At 40.5% G+C, this 23,082-nt stretch overlaps 1 protein-coding gene and 1 long non-coding RNA gene across 5 annotated transcripts in view; one reads left to right on the forward strand and one right to left on the reverse strand.

Annotated features, from left to right (window-relative positions):
• The window catches only part of LOC107978309, a 105,953-nt gene that overhangs the window by 54,399 nt on the left and 28,472 nt on the right, over positions 1–23,082 (forward strand). The window lies entirely within an intron of this gene.
• Ndufs4 (NADH:ubiquinone oxidoreductase subunit S4) overlaps positions 20,512–23,082 on the reverse strand; it is a 103,363-nt gene continuing 100,792 nt past the window's right edge. The window contains exon 5 of the mRNA XM_027401435.2: positions 20,512–20,732. Within this exon, the coding sequence (XP_027257236.1) occupies positions 20,629–20,732 (104 nt within the window). The 3' untranslated portion in view covers positions 20,512–20,628. The remainder of the gene's footprint in view (positions 20,733–23,082) is intronic.

Genomic DNA, 23,082 nt, shown 5'->3' on the forward strand with positions numbered 1-23,082 from the left:
GACCTAAAAGATTTCCAGGGAGAAATCTGCTTGCAGTAGTAGGGAGCTTTCTCTCTCTTACATGCAATGAGTCTTTCTTTCTTTCTTTCTTTCTTTCTTTCCTTTCTCTCTCTCTCTCTCTCTCTCTCTCTTTCTTTCTTTCTTTCTTTCTTTCTTTCTTTCTTTCTTTCTTTCTTTCTTTCTCTGTCTCTGTCTCTGTCTCTCTTTCTTTCTGGTTGCTCTCAAAATTCTTCATCATTGATTTCTAACAATATGTTTATATTGCGTCTCCATGAAAACCTTATTCCAGTGTGTTTGGAGCATGCTGGGCGTTATGTGTGCTCATCCCCTCCACGGGTTTTGTTCTTCCTTCTCTAAACTAGCTTTCTACCTTTCTTTTTTTCATTCTCTCTAAATAGACCAATTGCTTCACTTTGGGGATTCTTAATCTCAGCAACAAAATTATTTAAAAACAAGCTTGAAAGGAAGCTCGAAGACAACTTTACTAGGGTTTAAGAGAAAGAACAACAGGATGGGCATGCTGTGGGCCTTGGCAGCTGCCTGGAGAAGAGAAAAAGCCAAGCAGTTTGCAGTGGAGGTCTACAGGCAGCCATATGACAAAAGGACTTCAAAGGAAACATGACAAAGCCCAGTGTAGCATGGAAAGCATGCTCGGCTCTGGGTCAGTGTCTGAAAAAGTGAATAAAACAAGTACTAGTTATGCTTTTCTGAGTCCTAACTAGCACCATGGTGCTTCCTGCGGGCATCCCTAGCATCTGCACCAAAGTTGGTCTGGGAAGGAAAGTACATTGTTTCGTTAAGTGGACAATAATCCCTTCATCTCCTTTTGGGCAGCCTGAAATGCCAGGTCTCTACCCTAGGCAAGAGATGGAACTCAGAACAAAGCCCATGTACCTTCTTCACCTTTTCATGGGGTTAGGGTTAGGGTTAGGGTTAGGGTTAGAATTCCATGATGAGAAAGCAGATATTTGCATTTCTGGTGTTACCAGGGGATGAGAAGTAGCATTAAAAGCTTCAGTAGCCACAGGCTACTGTCTTCCCTTTTCTTCTCTGGGAGTGTGCTGTTGATACTCCCTATTATATTTTTATTTCAGTCATTAAAGTCTTTCACCTCTCTTTGCTGAATGGTTTTGTTCATGTATCATTTTCATTTAGTTGTCTCTTTATGTTCTCTTACAAATTGAACTACTTTAAGATTATAATATTGAGTTATTTGTCAGGCAACTTGTAGACCTATATTACTTTATGGCCAACCACAGAAGCTTCAGTTTGGTGTTTTTATGTTCTTTAAAAGTTGCTTTGTAAGAAGCACGCATTGCCCTGTTCTGACTGGCTCATCATTCAGCCCACAGAGGGATTCTAGAGTTCTTTCAGACCTTTTATAGGAATGTGCCTACTTCGATCTTCTTGAGGAAACCAGGTAACCAGGGCTGTATACTTTCTCCCAATATGACAAATTGAGGTTTAGGTTCCTGTTTATTTATCATAGAATGATATCCTTGGATATTTAAAGTTTTGCATGATTTCTCAACTGCACAGAGTTACTGTGGCTACTGGTACCCGTGTATAGCACACGCAGACAATGGGTAAGAAATGGATGCACAGATTTGGGGTTACGTGGCTAGTTGGAGGGGTTCTACAGGTGAAGCACCCATGGATTTTTAGGGAAGGCTCTTAGTGAGGGCCATAAGTCTGTTAATAGGATCAGGATTCGCTGTTGAGATCACCATCGTATTTGCTATAATACTGTGTTTGCTGCACCCTCATTGCCTGGGTGGGGAAAACAAATAATGGAATCCACCAAAATCAAATATCCTTGATGTTGCACAAACAAACAATAAGGCAAAAGCAACTTGGAAGTTAATTTATTTTCATAGAAAGGTGTACCAGGACTCAACTTCAGATAGTTATTATTTTAACACAGGTAGTGACTGATCCTTTCCCCCATTGTCTGGGGTCTGACCTTGCAGTCTTTCTACTGGCTGGATTTAAAAGTATTGGCACAAAGGAAATGAAGGGGTAATGGAGACAGCTGCTCTAAGTCATCACATTCCCACAATGTACAGGATCTTCTCATAAACAGCTTTACCAGGTGGGGGAGATTTATGAATATTGGCCCTTGGCAGGCTAGCTCCCTTTGATGGGAAAAGAAAACTTTCTTACAGGGGTGTGATCAAAGTGGGTCTCTTAGGCAGTACTCTATAAAGTCACACGCTTGTGGTTCTCCCAACCTGCCCTCACTTCTGGTGGAATGGAGCCTGTGGTCCAGCTCTGCAACAGGTGATGGTGGCAGTGCAGGAGGTATTAGTTCCCGACATAAGTTACAGACCTCACTTAAAAAGATGATAGATTTTCATGAAAAGTGTGTTGATTTCTTGTATGCTCTTTACATCAGCTTCTAAAATGGTAGTAGCTACATTATCATTTTTAAAAAAAATTTCTAGTCAGGGTTTCTTTGTTTAGGTTTGTAGACCAGGCTAGCCTAAAACTCACAGAGATCCACCTGCCTCTACCTCCCGAGTGCTGGGATTAAAGATGTGTACCACCACCACCCAGCTCACTATTTTTTTTCAAGAGATGACCTGTCAAGTTTTTTCATGTAGATACTTTGTAATTCTTGTTTCCTAATCAAATTTTATCCCTCATACTTTCAAATTGTTGATTTTTTTTTCAATTCCAGCATTTTCTCCAAATTTACCACTCAGGACTTGGTATTCTCCTTTGAAACAGAGATTCTTGTTCCTCCTTTCTGTTCTTATTTTAGACAGAATCTCACTATGTAGTGCTGGCTGGCCCTGGAATTTTCTGTGTAAACCAGGGTAGCCTTGGACTCACAGAGCTCTGCCTGCCTCTGCCCTCCAACTGCTGTAATTAGGGGTGTGTGTAACCATGACTGAATCTCCTTCATTCCTCATTAAAAGCTCTCCATCATTCATCATCTCTATTGTTAGTAATGAATTTATGAGTTCTTATTTTTCCCCAATGGTGGGGTCATACTTCATTGTTACGTGATCAATTTTTTTTTTCTATTCAATTTGTCTGGGTTTAATCAGTAGTAGTCCCTTCCAGTGACATTTCCATATATCATTTTTAACTTTTTTTTCTCACTATGTAGCTTTGGCTGTCCTGGGATGTGCCATGTAGACCAGGAGGCCTCAAATTCACAAAGATTCACTTGCCTCTGCCTCCTGAGTGCTGCTGTTAAAGATGTGTGCTATTAATTCAGGCTGTTTTGTTTGTTTGTTTTAAACTTAATGGCAAATTGAGATTTTTTTAGCTCATATTCATCATAACTCAGTCATTTTGAGGAGAAGACCCAGCTAATTTCAGGGAGAGACACTGTTATAGACTGTTACCCAGAACTTCATTACTAGAACAAATAACACCGAGACAATTTATAAAGAGAAAGGGATTACTTGGGCTCACAGTTTTGAGGGCCCTGTGAATGGTAAGGGCAATGTAACAGAGCAGAACTGCTTACCCCATGGTGAAGACATGGAGAGACAGGAAGAGTCAAGCATCCTATATCAACTAATTGCTACCTCCCTATAGTGCCCTGCTGGAAAAGAAGCTTTTAACACATGGGCTTTGGAAGGGACACTCAGATCCTAACTATAGCATTTTCCCCAGCCCACAAAAGTTTTTGTTCATCTCTATGTGTTAAATCCTTACCCAAGAATCTCCAAAATCTTAACTAGTATAGCACTGCTCAAATTTTCAAGTCAAAAGTCTCAACTTTGAATTGTAAAACCCAAAAAAGAAGCTACATACCTCCCAAATGCAATAGCATGGGATAAACATTCCCACTTTAAAAGAAATGGCAAGTGTCATGAGCTCAAAGCCAGACCAAACCCCAGCAGTGAAAACATTAAGTCTGAAATCTCCATGTCTGGCATCTGGGCCACACTCTGGTGGGACGTAGGACCCTAAGGACTTGTGCAGCTTCCGCCTGATGGACTCATTTGCTGCAGCATTTGCTCATGACCACTCTCCTGGGCTGACTCGATTCTCTGAGGCTTCTCTCAGGAGGACTTGAACATCTTTTGTTTTCATGAAGTCTCCGGTGTAGTTTTAGCTTCCTCACAGCTTCATGCATCACCCACGAGAAGATGCTCCAAGGGACTCTTCCCCTGCAACAGACTGCCTGGCCGGAGGGACCTTTCTAGGAATCTCGGTGCAAGCACTCATTATCATGTAACACGTTTCACACTCTTTTAAAATCAACAGCATGTGAACGATGCCAAGGTCTGTATGTAAAACCACGCATGCCTTCAGAGGCTCCATAGCCTTGGCAGCTAAAAGTCCCAAGGAATGTATTCCTTGGGTGCTTTTGGAAGCACATGGTGCTCAGGGATCTCATTAAAAGAATTAAAAATGAATTAAAAAAAGGGGGGGGGGAACTTGGGGGCTGGAGAGATGGCTCAGCAGTTAGGAGCACTGACTCTTCTAAAAAGAGGAGCTTGAAATTGTTTGGGGGAAATCCTGGGATGGATGTGGCTTTCCAGTTTTTAAATTGTTGGCATCTTTTGAATTGTGCTGTTCCTCTCTGGCTACCTTGATGTTCATTCTCAGGTCAAAACGAAGGTTTTCAACATCCCTCAGCTCTTTCTTTATGCTCCCATTTCTCACTGTAAGTCTAAGAGTGGCCAGTAGTATCCAGGCTGCTCTCTTGGCTGCAAACTTGGCTGCCTGGAAACCTCACCACACAGATAAACTAGTCCATCAGCTTTTAACTGGGCTCTTGCTGTAAACTGGATGGCCTCCACCCAATTCCCCATTCTTCATTTCCATCAAAACCTTGTCAGCAGGATCTTCACTATGCATATTTATGCAGGCATTCTGTTTTTTTGCACTCCCAGCAGTCACCCATTAGATTTAGCCCACAGGATTCTAGACTTGTCTCTGATTTGGCTGTCTACACCTTTTCAAATTTCTATTATAAACCAACTGTAAAGGCCTTTCCATGTTGTTTCAAGTGTAGTTAGAGAAACAACAATCACGGAAAGGATTTTTTTTTTTTTTTTTGAAATCCTATTTATTGTGTGTGTCAGCATGTAGCTGAGGGTGCTGTGGTGCATATATGGAGGTCAAGAGTACAACTTGTGTTAGACCCCCCGAAAACTCAAGTATCCGGGGTCCCAGGCCACGACTTCGGACACCCCAATCACCAGGTGGATTCGAGAGCTTGCTGCAAACTGCACGAGGCTTTATTGTAATTTAACGAGCTAACCCCATGTTAGCTCGGGTCTTTCACCCACCCGCCATGGCGGATGGCTAGCAAAGACAGTTTGAAGCCGCTGCATACAGATCTTTATAGGGCAGCATAAGGGGAGTGTCTAGGAGTATGCACAGGCTCAGGATTGGTGTGCCTCCAGGCTTGGAGGGCTTGCCCTGTGTTGATTGGTCAACTGGTTTTTATGGCCCATAAGCCCTCCCAGGGTGGTTGCTATGCTTTGTGCGTCATTGCTGTGTGCTTACCTGTAAAGCACACCAAAGGGTCGTAAAGCATAGCGCCACCAGCTAACTTCTGATTGGCTCCTTGTCACGAGACAGGCATCTGACTTCCAAGTGACCAAGGCAGGTTTATGGCAAGCACGTGTTCGGCTGTTATGGATGCCGAAAGGGGAGCAGGTCCCTTCACTTGCAGGGGTCAGTTCTCTCCTTCCACCATGTGGGTCTCCAGGACTTAACTCAGGTTGTCAGGCTTGGTGGTAACCATCTTTATCTGCTGGCCCAAATCTTTCTTCTTGGTAATAATTTCCTATGTTAGTCAGTGTCTAAGAGATTTATTGCTGTGAAAGAACACCATGACCAACACAACTCTTATAAAGGAAAACATTTAATTGGGGCTGGCTTACAGTTTCAGAGGTTTAGTCCTTTATCATCATGGTGAGAAGCATGGCAGCAGGAAGGCAGACCCATATGGGGCTAGAGAAGGAGCTGAGAGTTCTACATTTTGATCTGTAGGCAGCAGAAGGAGACTTCCCCACTAGCCCTAGCTTAAGCATTTAAGACCTTAAAGCCCATTTCCACAGTTACACACTTCTCCAACAAGGCCACACCTACTCCAATACCTCCTAATAGTGCCACTCCCTATGAGCTTATGGGGACCAATTACATTCAAACGACCACAGTATGTTAATGTACATGTAGATTTACACGTGCATATATTATTTTTGGATATCAATTTATTTTGATGTAATTCCCATTTCACCCCACAAAACTTATTTTCCCCACACCATATTTGTATGGATCCTAGTGAAAAAAAAATGGCTTCCCCCAAATATCAGTATATTTATTAATCCAATTTTACTGTATATCCAAATTTGTTTCAGAATTTTTTTACTCATACCATTACATAAAGACATCATACTGAAAGAGAATTTACATATTTGTTTGAAGTGGTCTCCAACCATCCAGCCAAATCTAATACCATGGATATAAGGTCAATTCTGTGTTCAAAATAACTTGAGTGTGTTCTTCCTTCTACTGCACTGTGGTTCTGGTTTTCATTTAAGATATATACTGGATCATCTCTCTGTTTTGCTTTATATTTTAGGACTTTTCCCCCTCATATTTGATTTACTTTTCTTTAAACATGTAGAATGTTAACATGCTTACAAGAGTCAAAACAACACAAAATTATCCATAGAGAGGTATCATTCATCTCCAAATCCTCTGCTTGGTCCCCATCTATCCCTTGGAGGTCAAGAATTACACTGGTTTCTGTTTTTGCCTTGTTATACACAAAGTAGAATTATATGTGTGCCTATCTATATATGTACAGTACATACAATATACACCAGCTGTGTTGTAGTTTTCTTTTTCCTAGAGGTTATTCCATATCAATTTGAAAAGTTTTTATTTTAAATAGATAGGTAATATCCAGTCTATTGATAGTCTGTAATTCAATCATCCAATTTCTCTTTTTAAGGTTTTATTTTTAACTGACCTAACATTTATAGGATCCAGTGTGATATCTGACTACAAATATAGACTATGAAATTATTGAATCATGTTGACTATCACCTCTTATAGCTTCTAGTTATTTTGTAATTTTCAGTACAATAAATTTAACTAGACTCTTTGCTGTGAAGAATACCAGAACTTCTTTTCTAATTGTAACTTTGAGCCTGTTGATCAATCTGACTAGCTTCTAGTATATTTTTTTACACATACACTCAGTTACTTTGTGTATGTATGTATACATTTTAATTATCAAGTTATTAAATATAAAAATATTTTACAAAAAACATCAATTTTTACTGTGTTTACTCTTTGAATCATTAATTTAAAGCTAAGCCTATCCCTACTCAGGCTTCAGAGAAATTCACCAATAAGATTTCTACACCCTCCTTTTCTTGCTGTCAAGGCCTCTCATCCTTTTGGTGTTTATTCATGTGCATGGTGCAATCAAACTTATCCTAAGACCACTCAAAAGGCCACCTTTCCCTCCAAGTGTTGTGAATGGTGTCTCTATTGCACACTAATTTCTCTGTGTGATGGGTCTTTTGCAGAATTTCCCATTCTGCCAGATTGGCCCATTCATCTCTCATGTTCCTGTGGTGAAGTGTAACTAGAGCTTTGTGGTATGCTTGATGCCCTTGGCTTGTGTTTTCCTTTCCTCCACGTATAGAGGTAGGATGTGGTTGCAAAGGGATCTATCACAAAGGGACTTACACCACCTTTCCATGAAAATAGGCCAGAGATGGCCTTTTCAGGCTTTCTGACTTGCTTTCAGAGTCTTGCTTTTAATGCTTTTCTGTGGCTTCCGTGATGCACTGGGGGAGGAGAGGTGGGAAAGGACCAAGGAGTCCTTGCTTCTGAGACACTTGCAACCTCCTTTGCTTCAAAGTACACCATACTCTGGGTTCTCCTTTGAGCCAGATAGCTCCTGGTAATCTAGAGACTTTGATCCTAAAGAGACTCTTCATTCAAGAGCCCTCTGTTGGCTTCCTCTATCCTGCATTTCCCACCTCCTCTTTACTTACCAGAAATGTTTTCCCCAAGGGACTGCTTTGCCCTTTCTTCTCTCTTCCTCATTATCCTTATTGCCACATCACTGTACAGCCTAGCAGTCTTGGCTGCTTCGCTAAGGTCCATTTCCTACCGTCTGCCATGGATCTTTATCTGGAGAGCTTACTGGACCTTCTGTTAAATACAACTTGAAGTGAATTCATCTTCCCATGCATAGATTTATAAACAGAAAACCAAATCACACCAAAAAGAAAATGCTTCATCAAACAAAGTATGTTAAGAATTTTGTTTTATACAACAATGGAAAGCTAAAGTATCTTATTTTCTGGTTTTTACAGATGCCAATTTTAAGATTTCTTCTGACATTAATTCATTTTACCTTGTTTCACATGGAACACCCTGTTCATAGTACAGTTCCAGGAGATCTGACTATTGGCTGTTCTGTTTATGAATTCTAACAGTATATGCTGTACCATATAATTCAGGTAACTGAGGAATAATACTTTTGATACCCTTTATAAATTTATTAATTTATCCATTTGTTTATTTATTTTGAGACAGGGTCTTTCTATATAGCTCTGGCTATCCAGGAGCTCACTATGCAGACCAGGATGGCCTTGAACTCACAGAGATCTACCTGCCTCTGCCTCCTAAGTGCTAGGATTGAAGGCATAAATTTATTTCTAAAGACATACATACAAAAATCTAAAGATATAGCTGGGCGTGGTGGCACACGCCTTTAATCCCAGCACTCGGGAGGCAGAGGCAAGAGGATCTCTGTGAGTTCGAGACCAGCCTAGTCTACAAGAGCTAGTTCCAGGACAGCCTCCAAAGCCACAGAGAAACCCTGCCTCGAAAAAAAAAAAAAAAAAAAAAAAACAAAAAAAAATCTAAAGATATATTTGTATATCATTTTAAAACTTGTATATTGCTGGTGGTATCAGAACAATAATTTTATTTATCTGACCATCCATTCATTTAGCAGTTCTGAGGACCAAACTTGGGGTTTTGCATGTGTGAAGCAAGTACTCTAACTCCCTTTAGACCATTTTGTGTTTGCAGTGGGATACAACAAATGAGTAGAAATATAGTGACAGTAGACACCGGGGGGGGGGGGGACGGGGGGACAACAAGAATGACAACAAGGACTAGAGAAGGGTAACTGTTACGGTGGAGAATGGCATCTACATGCCCTGTCTCCTCCCACAGGAGATAGTTAGGCCTGGACTAGCATGTAGCTAAGGGACCACTTCTAGGAAGAGCTTTCACATTAAGATAATGTACTTTTATTCCCCAGAATTCCTGTCCCCAACTTTTTTTTTTTCTTGGTCTTTGCTCATTCATATGCCTTCCCTGGTACTTTAGGCTTCCTTATTCTGTCTTTAAAGCAATCCTCTATCCAAAATCACCCCCAACCCCATACAGCTACTTGTCTGCCACTGACTACTTAACAGCATGCCCTTTCCCCTCCTCCTCTTCCAGGCAGCGCAGATGTGGCCTGTCCTGTGGGTTTTCTTTTACATTCTAATGATACTATCCTTGGACGACTTCTGCTTGAGTTCCCTATTAAGTTCTTTTATTAATGAGACTAAGAACTTTCAGGGAGTATCATGATTTCCCTGGTATCAACAGGACTAGAAATGGTTACTAAGTGTGTTTGTGTGTCTGTGAACTGTCTACTAAATGGGTCTTTTAATATAACAATGAGAACCTACAAGCCCTTAGTCTTGGTGTCTACATCCTGCTCTCCAATAAAATGAACAGTGCTCCTCAGAGAAATGATGCTAGTTATGATGAGGATGTATGTACAAGAGCATAAAATGTTATAGGAATCAATAAAGTACTCAAAAATGGATGAAGAAATATTAAGGACACAGGAGTCAGTTTGAAGAGCGCATAATGGCATGACAGTAAGCAATATGAATCCATTAGTTAGTAGTAATGAACGTAACCATGACACTGACAACAGAAGCCTAGTTGGGCCAATTAGTAAATTAGAAATAAATGACAGAACAAGAAGATAAACACCAACTAGGGAAATGTCTCAATTTGAACATGCAATCATGAAGACCTGAGTTTGAGCCCCAACAGCTACAAAACAAATTTATTGGAAAACTGGATGCATGCCCTTGGAAATGTCAACTTTCATGTTAGTAACGTCGTAACAGATCAAATTTAGCATGAGCAGTGCCTGGACAGTGACTTGTGTCTTCAGAAGTGAAGTTTTGAGGACAGACTTATTACAGAGAGAAAAATCTTACCATAATTGTTGAACCCAAATCTCATCACAAGGTAACAAGTACAAAAACATAATTTTGGAATCCTATATATTTGAATTCTTAAATAGTGTCCAACGATATGAAAGAAAAAGATCAGGGGAAATGTTTTCGGCACAATTACATTCAATTTAAATTAAAAAAAATCATTAACAGGGAGGGAAGGCAGGAGAGATGAATGTCTCAGCAGTTAAGAGCACTTGCTACTCATGCAGAAGACCTGGGTTTGGCTCCCAGCACCCACATGGTAGCTCACAATCATATGTAACTCCAGTTCCAGGGGATCTGCCACCCTCTTCTGGCCTCTGATGGCAATACATGCATCTGCTATATGTGCAAACATACATGAAGGCAGAACTCATACACATAAAATTAAGAGATTAAAAAAAAAAAAAGCTTGGCGTAGTGGCACATGCCTTTAATTCCTGCACTTCAGAGGCAAAGGCAGGCAGATCACTGAGTTCAAGACCAGCCTGGTCTACTGAGTGATTCCCAGGACAGCCAAAGCTACACAAAGAAATCCTTGTCTTGAAAAACAAAACAAAAACAAACAAAAAGGTTCAACAAAAAGTATTGGCTAGAGTACACTCTAAATTCTACTCTTGAAAAATTGTTAGGAAGAACAACACTGCAGCTGGGTGCTGTGGTGTGTTCCTGTAATCCCAGCACTTGGGAGACTGAAGCAGAAGGAGCATGACTTTAAGGCCAGCCTGGGCTACTCTACCATAGCCAAAGAACAATGTTAGGCAAAGTAACAACACTGAGAAATACATTAATTTATTTTTATTGTGACACTGTTATTCTAATGTAGAGACTAGCATATTGTTTTTTGTTTTTTTTTTCCTGGAAAGATATATGAAACTCATTTCACTTAACTGTCCATCATCAAATGTTCCATCATTTTATGAAAAATCTTGGAGAAAATTCTGGTGAAAAATAAAAATATCTGTGACTTTTAGTTTAAGAGAACATATACTATTATAATACACTGTTACTAAATAACATTATTAATATGCTTGATTTTCAAATGAGCATTGCTTTTGTGCCCTCTTAAATGAACTGATTGGATAAAACATGCCTAGGAGATCTGAATATACCTCTGAGGGCCTTTCCAAAGACATTAGTTCCTGAAAGCACTACTGTAATGAACAGATAATCCCTTGATGGATTCATAATGTGATGGCATTACTGGGAGGTGGTGAAAGGCTGGAGGCGGAGCCTAGTCTTGCTCATTCTCTTTGCTTTTTTTGGTTGCCATGATTTGGAGTGTTTGCTCTGCTCTGCTGTTTGCATCATGATTAACACCCACAGTTTCTTTCTGAAACCACAAGCCAAAATAAATCCTTTCTCCCTTAAGTGGATTCTGGCATCTGGTCAGAGAAAAAGGAGTAATTAATACAGCATGTTTCCTGCACTAATGGAATCTCTTGGGTGCATTCTTGTTAAATACCACCGAGTGAAGACACTCAAGCTTCCTTCCCAGAGCCGTCCCAAATCCCAGCATTCCCTTTCTTCAGCTCAGACCCACTACTCTAGTAACTAGAGTCAAAAGAACGATGGAAACAGTTTGCATTTATAGGTGATCAATTAAACCATAAGCCATAATCTAACTTTTCTTTGCAGCTTTGTGAGTTAAACTTATTTATAGTTGAAATTTATCTCCAAAGAAATCTATTCTGCACTAATTATATGATCTTTTTCAGTGCTTAAGACTTTTTGAGAGATTATCTTTAAAATTATTTAGAATAAAACACAATTTTATTTTATTTTATTTTATTTTTGGTTTTTTGAGACAGGGTTTCCCTGTGTAGCTTTGGAGCCTATCCTGGCACTCGCTCTGGAGACCAGGCTGGCCTCCAACTCACAGGGATGTGCCTGCCTCTGCCTCCCAAGTGCTGGGATTAAAGGCGTGCGCCACCAAAGCCTGGCCACAATTTTATTTTTTAACAAATTGATGCTTAAATTAAAAAATCATTTCATAAGTATCTTGAGCATTTAGTATAATTTTTAGATGAGTGCAAACAATATTTTGAGTGATTATTTAAGCAATGCAATTTGCACTGAACTAGCCTGTGGGTGAGCCTGTTACAGATATTATTTGTAGTCTAGCTAAAGAGTTACTAGCTAATTTATTACAATTGAAGTGCAAGACACTTTTTAAAAGGAAAGATGGCTCAATGATTAAGAGCACTGATTGCTCTTCCATAGGACCTGGGTTCAATTCTCAGCACCACATGGCAGCTAACAACTATCTGTAACTTAAAGATCTGATATCTTCACACAGACATCCAGACAGGCAAAAACAACAAGCCACATAAAAATATAAATAAAAAATTAATAATAACAAAAACTCTAAATGTTAAATAATGAAATTTTTACTATCTGTGCTAGAACAATGTCAATTAAAATCATAATATATTAAGTGAAAAAAAGAGTTTGGCATCTAGTGCAATTTTCTTATTTTTCAAATGTAAAATGGTATTACAATTTTGTTTTGTATAAGCAAAAAAGGAGAAATGTATACACGGGCATAAATAGCCAGAAATAGCCCCTAGCTGTGTAACAATTAGAGTATACTTCACATTAACATTCTTCTGTGTAATTTTTATATAGCATGTTATTCTAACACTTCTAAATTCAGATTATGTGCAAAGAAATAATTAGCAATACAAAAGAAGCAGATTATGAAGCACCAAATGGTCCTGTCAGTTCTGTAAGATCAACTTCATAGGGCTGAAGAAGTTAGGCATGTACTCTTAGAGGAGACAGTCCCCCAAGCCCCAATACCTTTCAGGGTACACAGGAAGTACAACCATTAGTTTATTAGTGATGAGTAGATATCCTAGTCATTTAATCTTTACCTTCTCCATTTTAGAAACATGAAGAAAAATTTAACTTTATTAGGATCACCAAATTGGTATTTGAATGCCCTTACTTGGTTTGGATTTGGGTTCAATCTAAACTAAATAAAGACTCCATTGAATAGTCAAGAGTTATTCTTATAGGTCTGTCTTTGTATGTTACTTGCTCTTTTTTCCTTGCCACTTTAATAATTTTTTTTCTGTATGTTTAGTGTTTTTGGTATTATCTGTTATAGGGAATTTCTATTCTGGCCTAATCTATTTGGTGTTCCATATGCTTCTTGTACCTTGATAGGAACCTCTTCAGGCTAGGGAGATTTTCTTCTATGATTTTTGTTGAAAATATTTTCTGTGCCATTGACCTAGGTTTCTTCTTCTCCTCCTTCTATTTCTATTACTCATTGATTTTTTTTTTTTATAGTATCCCAGATTTGCTGGATGTTTTGTGCCTGTTTTTTTTTTTTTTTTTTAGATTTAACATTCTCTTTGACCGAGGTACTTCTTTCTTATCTTCAGTGCCCAGCCATGTTCACTGCTACTGTGTTCATAATAGTCAAATATTGGAAACAGCCTGCATGTCCTTCAATGAGCAAATGGGTAAATTAAATGTGTTTCATTTACATAATGGATTATTACTCAGTTATTTAAAAAATAATGAAATTTGCAGGTAAATGGGTGGAAAAAAATCATCCCAAGTGAGGTGACCCAGAAAGACAAATATGATATGTATTCACTTATGTGTGGATGTTAGCTGTTACGTCTTTGATAAACAACCTACAATATAACCACAGTGGATAGGTACAGAGTAAAGGACTAAAGGGGAGGGAAGGATATCCCTAGGAAGGCAAAATAGGATAGTTATGGATGAGTGAGGCAGGGACAGGGAGAATCAAACAGGGAGGGGGAGTCAAGAGAGGGCAATACACAGAGAGAGAGAGAGAGAGAGAGAGAGAGAGAGAGAGAGAGAGAGAGAGAGCTAAAACTATGTGTCATTTGAGGGATTAAATGGAAACCCATTACAGTAGAAGCATCCTAAAATATATACATATCTGAAGGCAATTTAAATGAAATTGCCTTCTCACTAGACCATATTCTTGGTTTCTTTTCTCTTAGCAATGCTGTTAGTGTTTTTTGTTTGTTTGTTTGTTTGTTTTTTGTTTGTGGCAATCAGAGGGCCAAGGAATGCCACAAAGTGACACCATGCAATGGACCTCACACAAGACACTGATTGGGGGTGGGTGGGGGTGGAGTACTACAAAAGACTGCCACTGAACCAAGATGGAAGAGAAAGAGAGCACCATGAAGGCTTGGGCTGTCTCTAGGGTATAGCAGACATGTATTGGGACAATGTGAGACTTGTGACAGTGGAAATGTTTGCATTTGGCAGCTGGGGAAGGCATGGCACTAGGGGAGCATTTGGTTCTGGGATGTGGGTGGGTCTCTGTTTTCCAACACCCCCCCCCATTCATTATAAAAGGTGAGGAAATAAAGAGGGGTTTGTGGTGAGGAAGTAATGGGGGCCCCTCCTCTTTAGATTGCTTCCTGTTGTCTGGGGCATCGACATCTTCTGGGGAATGATGGTCCTCACTGTCAGGACATATTCTTTAGTCTTGAGTCTCTAGCTCTGTGACTAGGAGTTGGTAGTCTTCTAACAAAAACTGATTGTTTAATTAGACAACTTTTTGGTATTTGCCATTGGAGAAACATAGAGAAGAAATTAATAAAGCAGGTTGCAATTAGTAAAGGCAGAAAATGAGGAGGGGGGTATCCAATTGATATGGGGTTTTCAAAGGCCCAGGGGCTAGAGGCATCGAGTTGTTCCTTACATTTTTTTGGAGGTCTGTTTGAAATTGTTGGATTGACTGACACAGCAGCAGCATTCCTCATGGAGAAAGAGGCAGAGGCTACCTTTTTCAGGTGTCGGGTACCTAGTCCGAATTGGTTTCAGAGTACTACTGCTGCCAAGGAGCCAATTTGTCCTTGAAGGGTAAGGTTTGGGGCACCTGTTTGAGGTTCTGGATGAACTAGGATGAAAACTGGTGATAAAAGTTAGAAAGGTGGTCATTCCTGCTATCCCAGTGGTAAAACCCACAGTTAATTTCTATCATGGCCACAAGAAGCAGGATTTGAACTGCCCTTTTATTATGTCTGGCAGCTACTGAGTCCATAACCAGAATCTGTAGGGGGTCTTCTCTATGTATCCTCCCCAACTTGGGGAAGGGAAATGCTAGCACGCAAACTCCTAGCCAACTGGCAGGTTGGTGATGGCAGACTTAAGTACCACAGAGAATTGAGGTGCTGTGGATGGTAGGCTGAGGAGGGGTGGGTTAGGGTTTTATTGCAGTCTAAGAAATTTAAAATGTATCCCAAATGCCTTAAAGCAGTTTGCCATGCCAAAGAGGATGGTCTCTCTCCTATCTCCAGGGGTTGAGTTATTGGGATATATTTTCTTTGGATTTGAATTGTGCTTATGAGGGGTCAAGGGTTGAAGAAGTGGTAGAGTTTACCGGTAGACCTGTTTCCCACCTGAGAATCCCATGGGTCCCTGATACACAGGTAAAAGGCCCCATCTTGTCGACAGAAGAGGGAGCCGGAGCGAGGATGCACATGTGGCAAAGGGTACTGGCAAGACTAGTATGCACAGGCTCTATATGTCTGGCCATTCTTTACAACAACCTTCTGTCTGGTCATAGAGGAAGCAGGTGAAAAGGTCATGCATAGATTGAAGAAGGGGTGCATACAGGGGTGATGGGATTTTCATTGGCTCTTGAGAGCCTGAATGGAACAATTCCCTAATCCTACTTAGGAGGACTGTTTGCTAGAAGTGGGGGTTTGTGAACCTCAATCTCTGTATGTAAGAGTTGCCCTGGAAAGAAGCAGATGAGGGAAATACGGAAAAACCTATGTGTATTCAGATTTTTCTTTGGGCTGCCAGCTCACAAATAATGACAGAGGGTTATTATTATGAACACTTGGCCTTAGCTTAGGTTTGTTCCACTAGCTATTACAACTTAAATTAACCCAATTATTTTAATCCTTGTTCTGTCATGTGGCTCATTACCTCATTTCTCTGTATTGCCCATGTAGCTTCTTCCATGACTCCTGGTTCTCCTCTACACCTTGGATTATCTCCTCTTCTTTCCTCTCTCTGCCCAGAAGTCCTGCCTAGCTATTGGATGTTCAGCTCTTTATTAAACCAATCACAGCAATATTTCTTTACACAGTGTACAAACATCCCACAAAACCTATGTCCAATCCAGCAAAGTGGAGCATGGCTGCCAGGGTGAGCTCATTCTTCTGGAAGTAGGGACAAGGTGGTTGATCTTGGTGTCCTCTGAAACTTATGGGAGGAGTGTCCCATTGGGGTTGAAATGTAGGAAGGGAAGTTATCTTGAGGTGGAGGAGTAAAGGGCTTGAGATGGGATAGTGAATCCAGTGAGGGAGAGCCTCAAGCTTAGTGGCTGCGGGGGTTACAAGACCTTGAAGGGTCACTGCCACTTAAGGGTAAGGGGTGATGGATGTTGGTCTGGAAGGGAGAGAAAGACCTGAACCCCGATGTTGCTTGGGATGGACAGGTGTTGTTGTATTGACAGAGTAGTGGTCAGTAAAGCTCTATATAGAGGGAGTGGAGAGGACAGTATAAGAAGGTGAGCAGGTAAGTGATCATGAAGGAGAAGGTTTGGGTTATATACAGGGATCAGAACTGGTCATCTGTAGATGAGTTCAAATGGGATAGCCTGCTGTCTGAGAAAGGCCAGAGGTAGGAGTGTTACCCAATCAAGGTAAAGCTCTTGTGAGAGTTTGACAAGGGTGTTTCTTTAAAAACATACTTTTATTGATGATTTGGGAAGTTCACATAACACAAACCTATCACCCTTGCATCCAAGTCCTCCCCCCCAAAGACACACACACACACACACAGAGAGAGAGAGAGAGAGAGAGAGAGAGAGAGAGAGAGAGAAAGAGAGAGAGAGAGTCCAATTTTTGTTGCCCATTTTCACTGGAGCATGGTCAAACTCCCAGTGGCCTGCCCCTTAAAGAAAAGTGTGTCTTTCTTCATCCACACTCCCCAGTCACCATCTATTGTGGAGAGCTCTTTCCAGATGGCAACGTGGGACAGGAGGATGTGAAAGGCAGTATCTGGAGTCTCACGTAGACATTTAGGGATTGTCCTTGTGCCAATTGGAAGGCATGGTTGAGATTTATTAGTTCATCCTGTTGTTAGTGGTGTGGGCAGGGAGTGCCTGCGCCTCAACCATAGTGTCACTATCTAACACTATATATGGCTTAACCCACTTTTTGAATCCCCTTGTATAAAAAGGAGCTGCCATCTGTATACCAGGTGTAGATGGCCTGAAGCAATGTGCCCTCCTGTATGTGAGAGGGCAGTATTTCCTCTAAGGTTCCAATGCAAGAATGAAACAGGGAGTGGTTTGTGTTTGGTCAGGGAAGATCTGAGATGTTGAGGGATGGGCATGATTGGGAAGTAAGTGTGGCATCTTCTACTAGTGCCACCTGGAAAGAGAGAACCCGGGAGGGAGGTAGAGTTTGCAAGCCTTTATACATTAACAGGTGGGACAGGTTGTGGGAGAAGATAGTGGTAGGTGACCCAAAAGTTATTGGATCCACGAATGAGGAGTTGCTGAAGTGCATATGCAGGGTACCCATCCCTGGGTGGTAAAGTCTAATTACTTTGACAGGTATGGCATGGGTGCAAAAAGAGGTCCCAATTGGTGGAGTCCTCTTTATCTGTTACATAGAGGGAGAAGAGTTGGGCTGGTTCTAGAAGGTGTAGTGCTGGGACCTGAAGGAGGGTCTGCTGGAGCTTCTGAAATGGCTTGGTAATAGAAATAAGGGGTTCCTATGAGGAGGCAAGGGCTGCCTCATATAGAGGGCAGGCAAGGGGGGAAGCAGGAGGGGATCCAGGAATCTAAGAAGCCAGCTAATCTTAGGAATGAGAAAATCTCTTTGGTAGAGGGGCACTTGAGGGACAATCCAAGCTAATTGCTCTGTGGTTTGGGGTAGTGTTTAGTCCCAAGTAGATGAGGGATAGACAATTGGAACTTAGATGGTAAGACTATAGCACCAGTTGGAAAAGAAATTTAGAAGAGGAGAGGTGTCAGTTTGGCTAATTTGGAGGGACAGACTGCATAAGAGAAGGTGTTCTACATACTGTATAAGTTTAGATTTGGGAAGAAACAGAGTAGATCAGAGGCCTTGTGGGAGGTCTCAGAACCCCTGGGGTAGGACAGTCCAGGTGAGTTGGGTAGAGAGGTGGGTGTCAGGGTCAGTCCAAGTGAAAGCAAAGATGACTGAGTATCAAGGGGGCCAGAGAAGAAGGCATCCTTGAGGGAATAGTGGACAGTGTAAGGGTAGAAGGGGAATGACTGCAGAATTGAAGAGATCTTGAGCTAGGTGGTAGGCCGCAGTGGACTTTTTAATTGCAAGTATGGGGTGTTAGAGGGGGATGATAGTGGTCAAATAGAGTTTTTTTCCTTAGGAGGTCAGGGAGGATAGGGTAAGTCCCCTGAGACTCTGGAGTGAGAGTGGCTCCTGAGTTTGGGTGTACTGGGTAGGGTCTTGTAATTGTATGACAACAGGGGAATGGTGTTTGGCAATGGAGGGTTTTGGGTATCTCAGACTTGGGGGGGGGGTCCACCTAGGAGTCTGGCACAGGAACTGACATGTAGCAATCAGTAGTTTGGGTGGCTAGGAGGAGGAGTGTGGCTACTGACGAGCTTGGGATCAGGCAAATGGGGGGAACAAAAGGAATAGAGGCTCGCACTGTCTAGAAGATCCTTTCCCAGTAAGGGGATGGGACAGGTTGGCACCACCAAGAAGGAATGAGTGAGATGGACACCCCTGAAAATGCAATTGAGTGATGGGGTCTGGTGAAGTTGTAAGACTGTCCCCCGACCCTGACAATAGGGCAATGAGAGGTGGGTCCCCAAAGCTCCATCAGTAACAAGTAAATAGCCCCAGTGTCCAGAAGGAAGGAGATGGACCTTTCTGATACCATCATGACTATCCGGGGCTCCCTGTAAGAGATGACAGTGGCTGTGCCAAGGGAGCCTGGTACCCCTTCAGTCTCCAGGTCTAAGATGTTGCCTGGATGGCTATCTGGGTCTCATATCCCCACACCCTGAGGCACATAGGGGGCAGTCAACAGGTCAACATCCCTCTTGATGACACTTCGGACATGGCCAGGTGGTCTGTAGGGATTAGGCAGGACTAGGCCCAATGACCTTCCTAACCACATTTGAAAAAAGGACCCAGTAGTCCTCAAGCCTTAGGAAGCAAAGGAGCCTGGGTAGTCGCCAAAAGTGGTTAATGGTGTTGGCCATTACTAGCTTTTTAGAAGCTATTTTGCAGAGAAAATCTGTTTATCATCTCTGTTTATTTCTTGGCTGTTTAGTGGAATACGTATTCACGTGTTCTTAAAGGATTGTCAATATGCTCCCCCAAACAAAACTGTATTCTCACTCACTTTTTTGAGCAATGTTTTACAAGTACTTATATGAAATAATGAAGGAAATGTAAACTTACACACTGAAGAAGATACTTACAATCTAAAGAGGTAATATTCTATTACTAAAGCCCATTTCTTTTAGCTACTGTAAGCTACATGGTGCATGAGTTTGAAGCAAGCAGTTCCAGTGTCACCTTCAGTGTCTGGGAGCACTGTTATACTGAGCCCATTATTTAATCCTTGTTAGGTCTTGATTTGTGTTTCTTCTTTGCAAAATGGGCAACATTAAGTGCCTTTTCCTGATATGGTGATTGTGAGTGTTGGTAGCCATGGCATTTTTCTAAGAGCATGACGAGAACATGGCTTTGTGGGTATTCATTTGGGCCACACAGTTGTAACTAACAAAATATATTTTCTTATATTTTAAAAACACAACAGTTTAAAAACACCAAAGGTCCCAAAATACTTGGCTTTATTCTGTTTGGAATATCAATTTCCTAAGAATAAAAGATCTCCACTGGAAGCACTCACAATCACTGGATGCCATCTGGCAGAATGTGGTGTGGACACATCCATTTACTTTCACAAGCACTGAGAAAACACAAAGCTCCAATGGAAAAGGAGAACATTTTCTATAAGGGAATTAAGTTGAGGGTTATCAGGTTGTAGGATAATCGTGCACTTCTCTACCCATGGCAAAAGAGTTTCCCAGACAGTTTAGTATTGATGGCTTGGAGTTTATACATAATTGATTTGGGAGTGGCTATGAAAAGCAATCAGAAAACACCTGTTTCCAGGCATTTGCTTTAGTGGATTCTAAGTGCTATGATTTCCTAGAGGGATGAACACCTCAAATCTCTCTATGCAGAAAACTGTAATGTGTTCAGTGTGAGATATCAAAAACACTTCAAATAGAAAGTGCCAAGTGTACCTGTGGTTTGAAGGTCACATTTATTAGGAGATTAAGAGGTGCATTATCCATGGACTATAAATAGTGCACAGCTGACTTGATTCACAGTCAAGCAGAAATGATGCCAGTGCCAACCTATTTTGTAGACACTCTTGTTCTTTTGTTCCAAGAAAAGTTTGCACCATAAGACTTGGACTTGGGTTTTGGAACCTTCTTCTCTTCCACGTCATAGCTCCATCCTAGAAGGAAACAAAACAAAACCAAAACAAACCCACAGGAATAGAATTAATGAGGATGCTTAAAAAACAGCAAGCAGAGGGTAACTTTTATAATTTCATGTTCATTTATCAATAGGAATAGATATCAACATGTGAAATATAAACATTTAGTAATTTGTTTCCTCTCAGTCCTGTGTGCAGGAGTTCAAACAATGCCTGAAGATGGGTTGTCATATTTCAAAGTAAAGGTATAACTTATGATTTAATTTCTCCTTACTTAAGATTTCTTGCTTAGTTACCAATGGCTATGCATTATATAGAGTTAGATTTTTATACATGGCTTAATAGGTGACATCTTTTACCACTACAAAAACACTCAATAATATAATTCACCTCACTGCTCTAAGCTCTAAGATCTAGTGTCATTATGACAGTCTGGAACACATCTGATATAAAAGAGATCCCCTCATTCCCCGGAGAGATTACAAAGTTCTGTCCCCTTACTATAACTAAAGTCAAAACTGAATTTCAATATTTGTTTAATGATTATGTGACTAGTTCAAATCATAGACTAACAACACCAATTTTGAGATCTGACTAAAAGCCAGCTGGATCCGAACATCTGGTGAGGCCTTGAGAGTTGTACTTAAACTCTCAATTTCGGGAGATTTTAAGGCAAACCTAACTGAGAACCTTTTGTCAAAAATGTTCTTTTCTGAGTTTGTGTCTGTCTTCTTTCCAAATGCCTTTGTGTCTGTTTTATAACTTTGGAAACTGAACTTTTTTGTAAGAATATCTCTGGTTTTGAGTCCCATTTAGTTCTCCCCAAAGAGGGGGAGAATCAAATCAACACTCCTCCTCGAACAAATTGTACCCTTATGCTCCCTTAGGCTAAGCCACTCTTACAGCTTCTATTTTTCCACTTTCCCAACATTCTTTTCTCTCAGGACTCTTTTTCAAATAACTCATCTTGAAGCCTATTTCATGATTATCATGTATAAAATGTCCAAACTGCATATTATACAGTCAAAACAAGTGACTTCTTCTTTGTACAAACTCTAAAGAATTCCAGTATCTCTTCATGGGAACACTACTTGAGTACAGTAATGAGTAATGATAAGGACAGTGGGTCCCTGTTAGGAATTCAGTTATCAATTATGCCATAAAACATGACCTGTGAAGTTCGAAGTATCCACCCTACTGTAATTGTCCCAGAAAGGAAAACAGTAGCACTGAATATGATACTTTAATCTTTTAAACAACTTGATTCTCCACCATTCTATTGTTAGAATTTAATGTTCAAACAGAGCACAATACTTATAAGGAAATTGCAACCTAGAAAAGCAAATTCAATGTCAGATTAGCTTCAACTCTGTCACAATCTTTTCTTTCTCTCTTTCTTTTTTTGGTGGATAGTGCATACAATATAATTGGCAGTGAAAGGGCTTATAAAGAAAGCTCCATGGCTTCAGAATGGCCTTTCTCACTGTATATCAGTTCCCCAAGATGTCTAGAGTTTGGAATGTGGCAAATGTTTGAATGGCTGCCTCAATTTAGCTGTGTGATATATGTGAGCTCATCACAATAAAATAGTTAAGAAAGCCATATAAAAATACCTATTTAATTCATGTGCTCAACATTACTCTCAGAGTAAATGTTTTGAGTACTTTCTTACTGCTCATGAAGAAAACACTATAGTTTAAGAGAAGCTGATTTCATAAAATAAAGTATATTACGTGGTTATTTCCACTTCAAAACACGTATTAAAAGATATTAGAACAGTACATACTTAATAAGTTTGTCATGAGGAATGGGTCTACTCAAAGTATTAATGTAAAATTTCCATTACATATGACTGTGTGATGAACTGGATATGATTAGTAACAACCTAGCTATCAAGTATTGATAGGTAAGTTAATGGAGTTGTCTGAGCATGATCATTTAAATATCACAAACTTCTAAGGCACTTTCCACATCAATCAGCAAATGCTTAAGTGTAAAAACACAATTTAATGAAGCAGATACAACAAGTATTTACTGAATATTCGCTATTCGTTTAAATTACTGATCGCTTATTATATGTGAAGGACTAATTTTAGAGACTGGAGGTAAACAAAAGGAGTACAACAAAGCAAAGCTCCCCAAGCTAATAGGGAAGAAAAATTCATAAATAAACACATAGTAATCAAGGTGCTGAAATAGATACTATCTGAAAGAAACTAATGACTTTGAGATAGGCAAGCCCTCCCTCCCTCCTTCCCTGAGAAGGTAACAGACCTGGAGGTGGTCTGGGAGTGCACCAGGTGGTCATCTCTGAGGAAGGTTTCAGGTAATGAAAAAGTAGCTACTTAAGCCCTGAGGCAAGAACAAC

This window comes from Cricetulus griseus, chromosome 2, assembly GCF_003668045.3.
Source record: "Cricetulus griseus strain 17A/GY chromosome 2, alternate assembly CriGri-PICRH-1.0, whole genome shotgun sequence".
Classification (NCBI taxonomy): domain Eukaryota; kingdom Metazoa; phylum Chordata; class Mammalia; order Rodentia; family Cricetidae; genus Cricetulus; species Cricetulus griseus.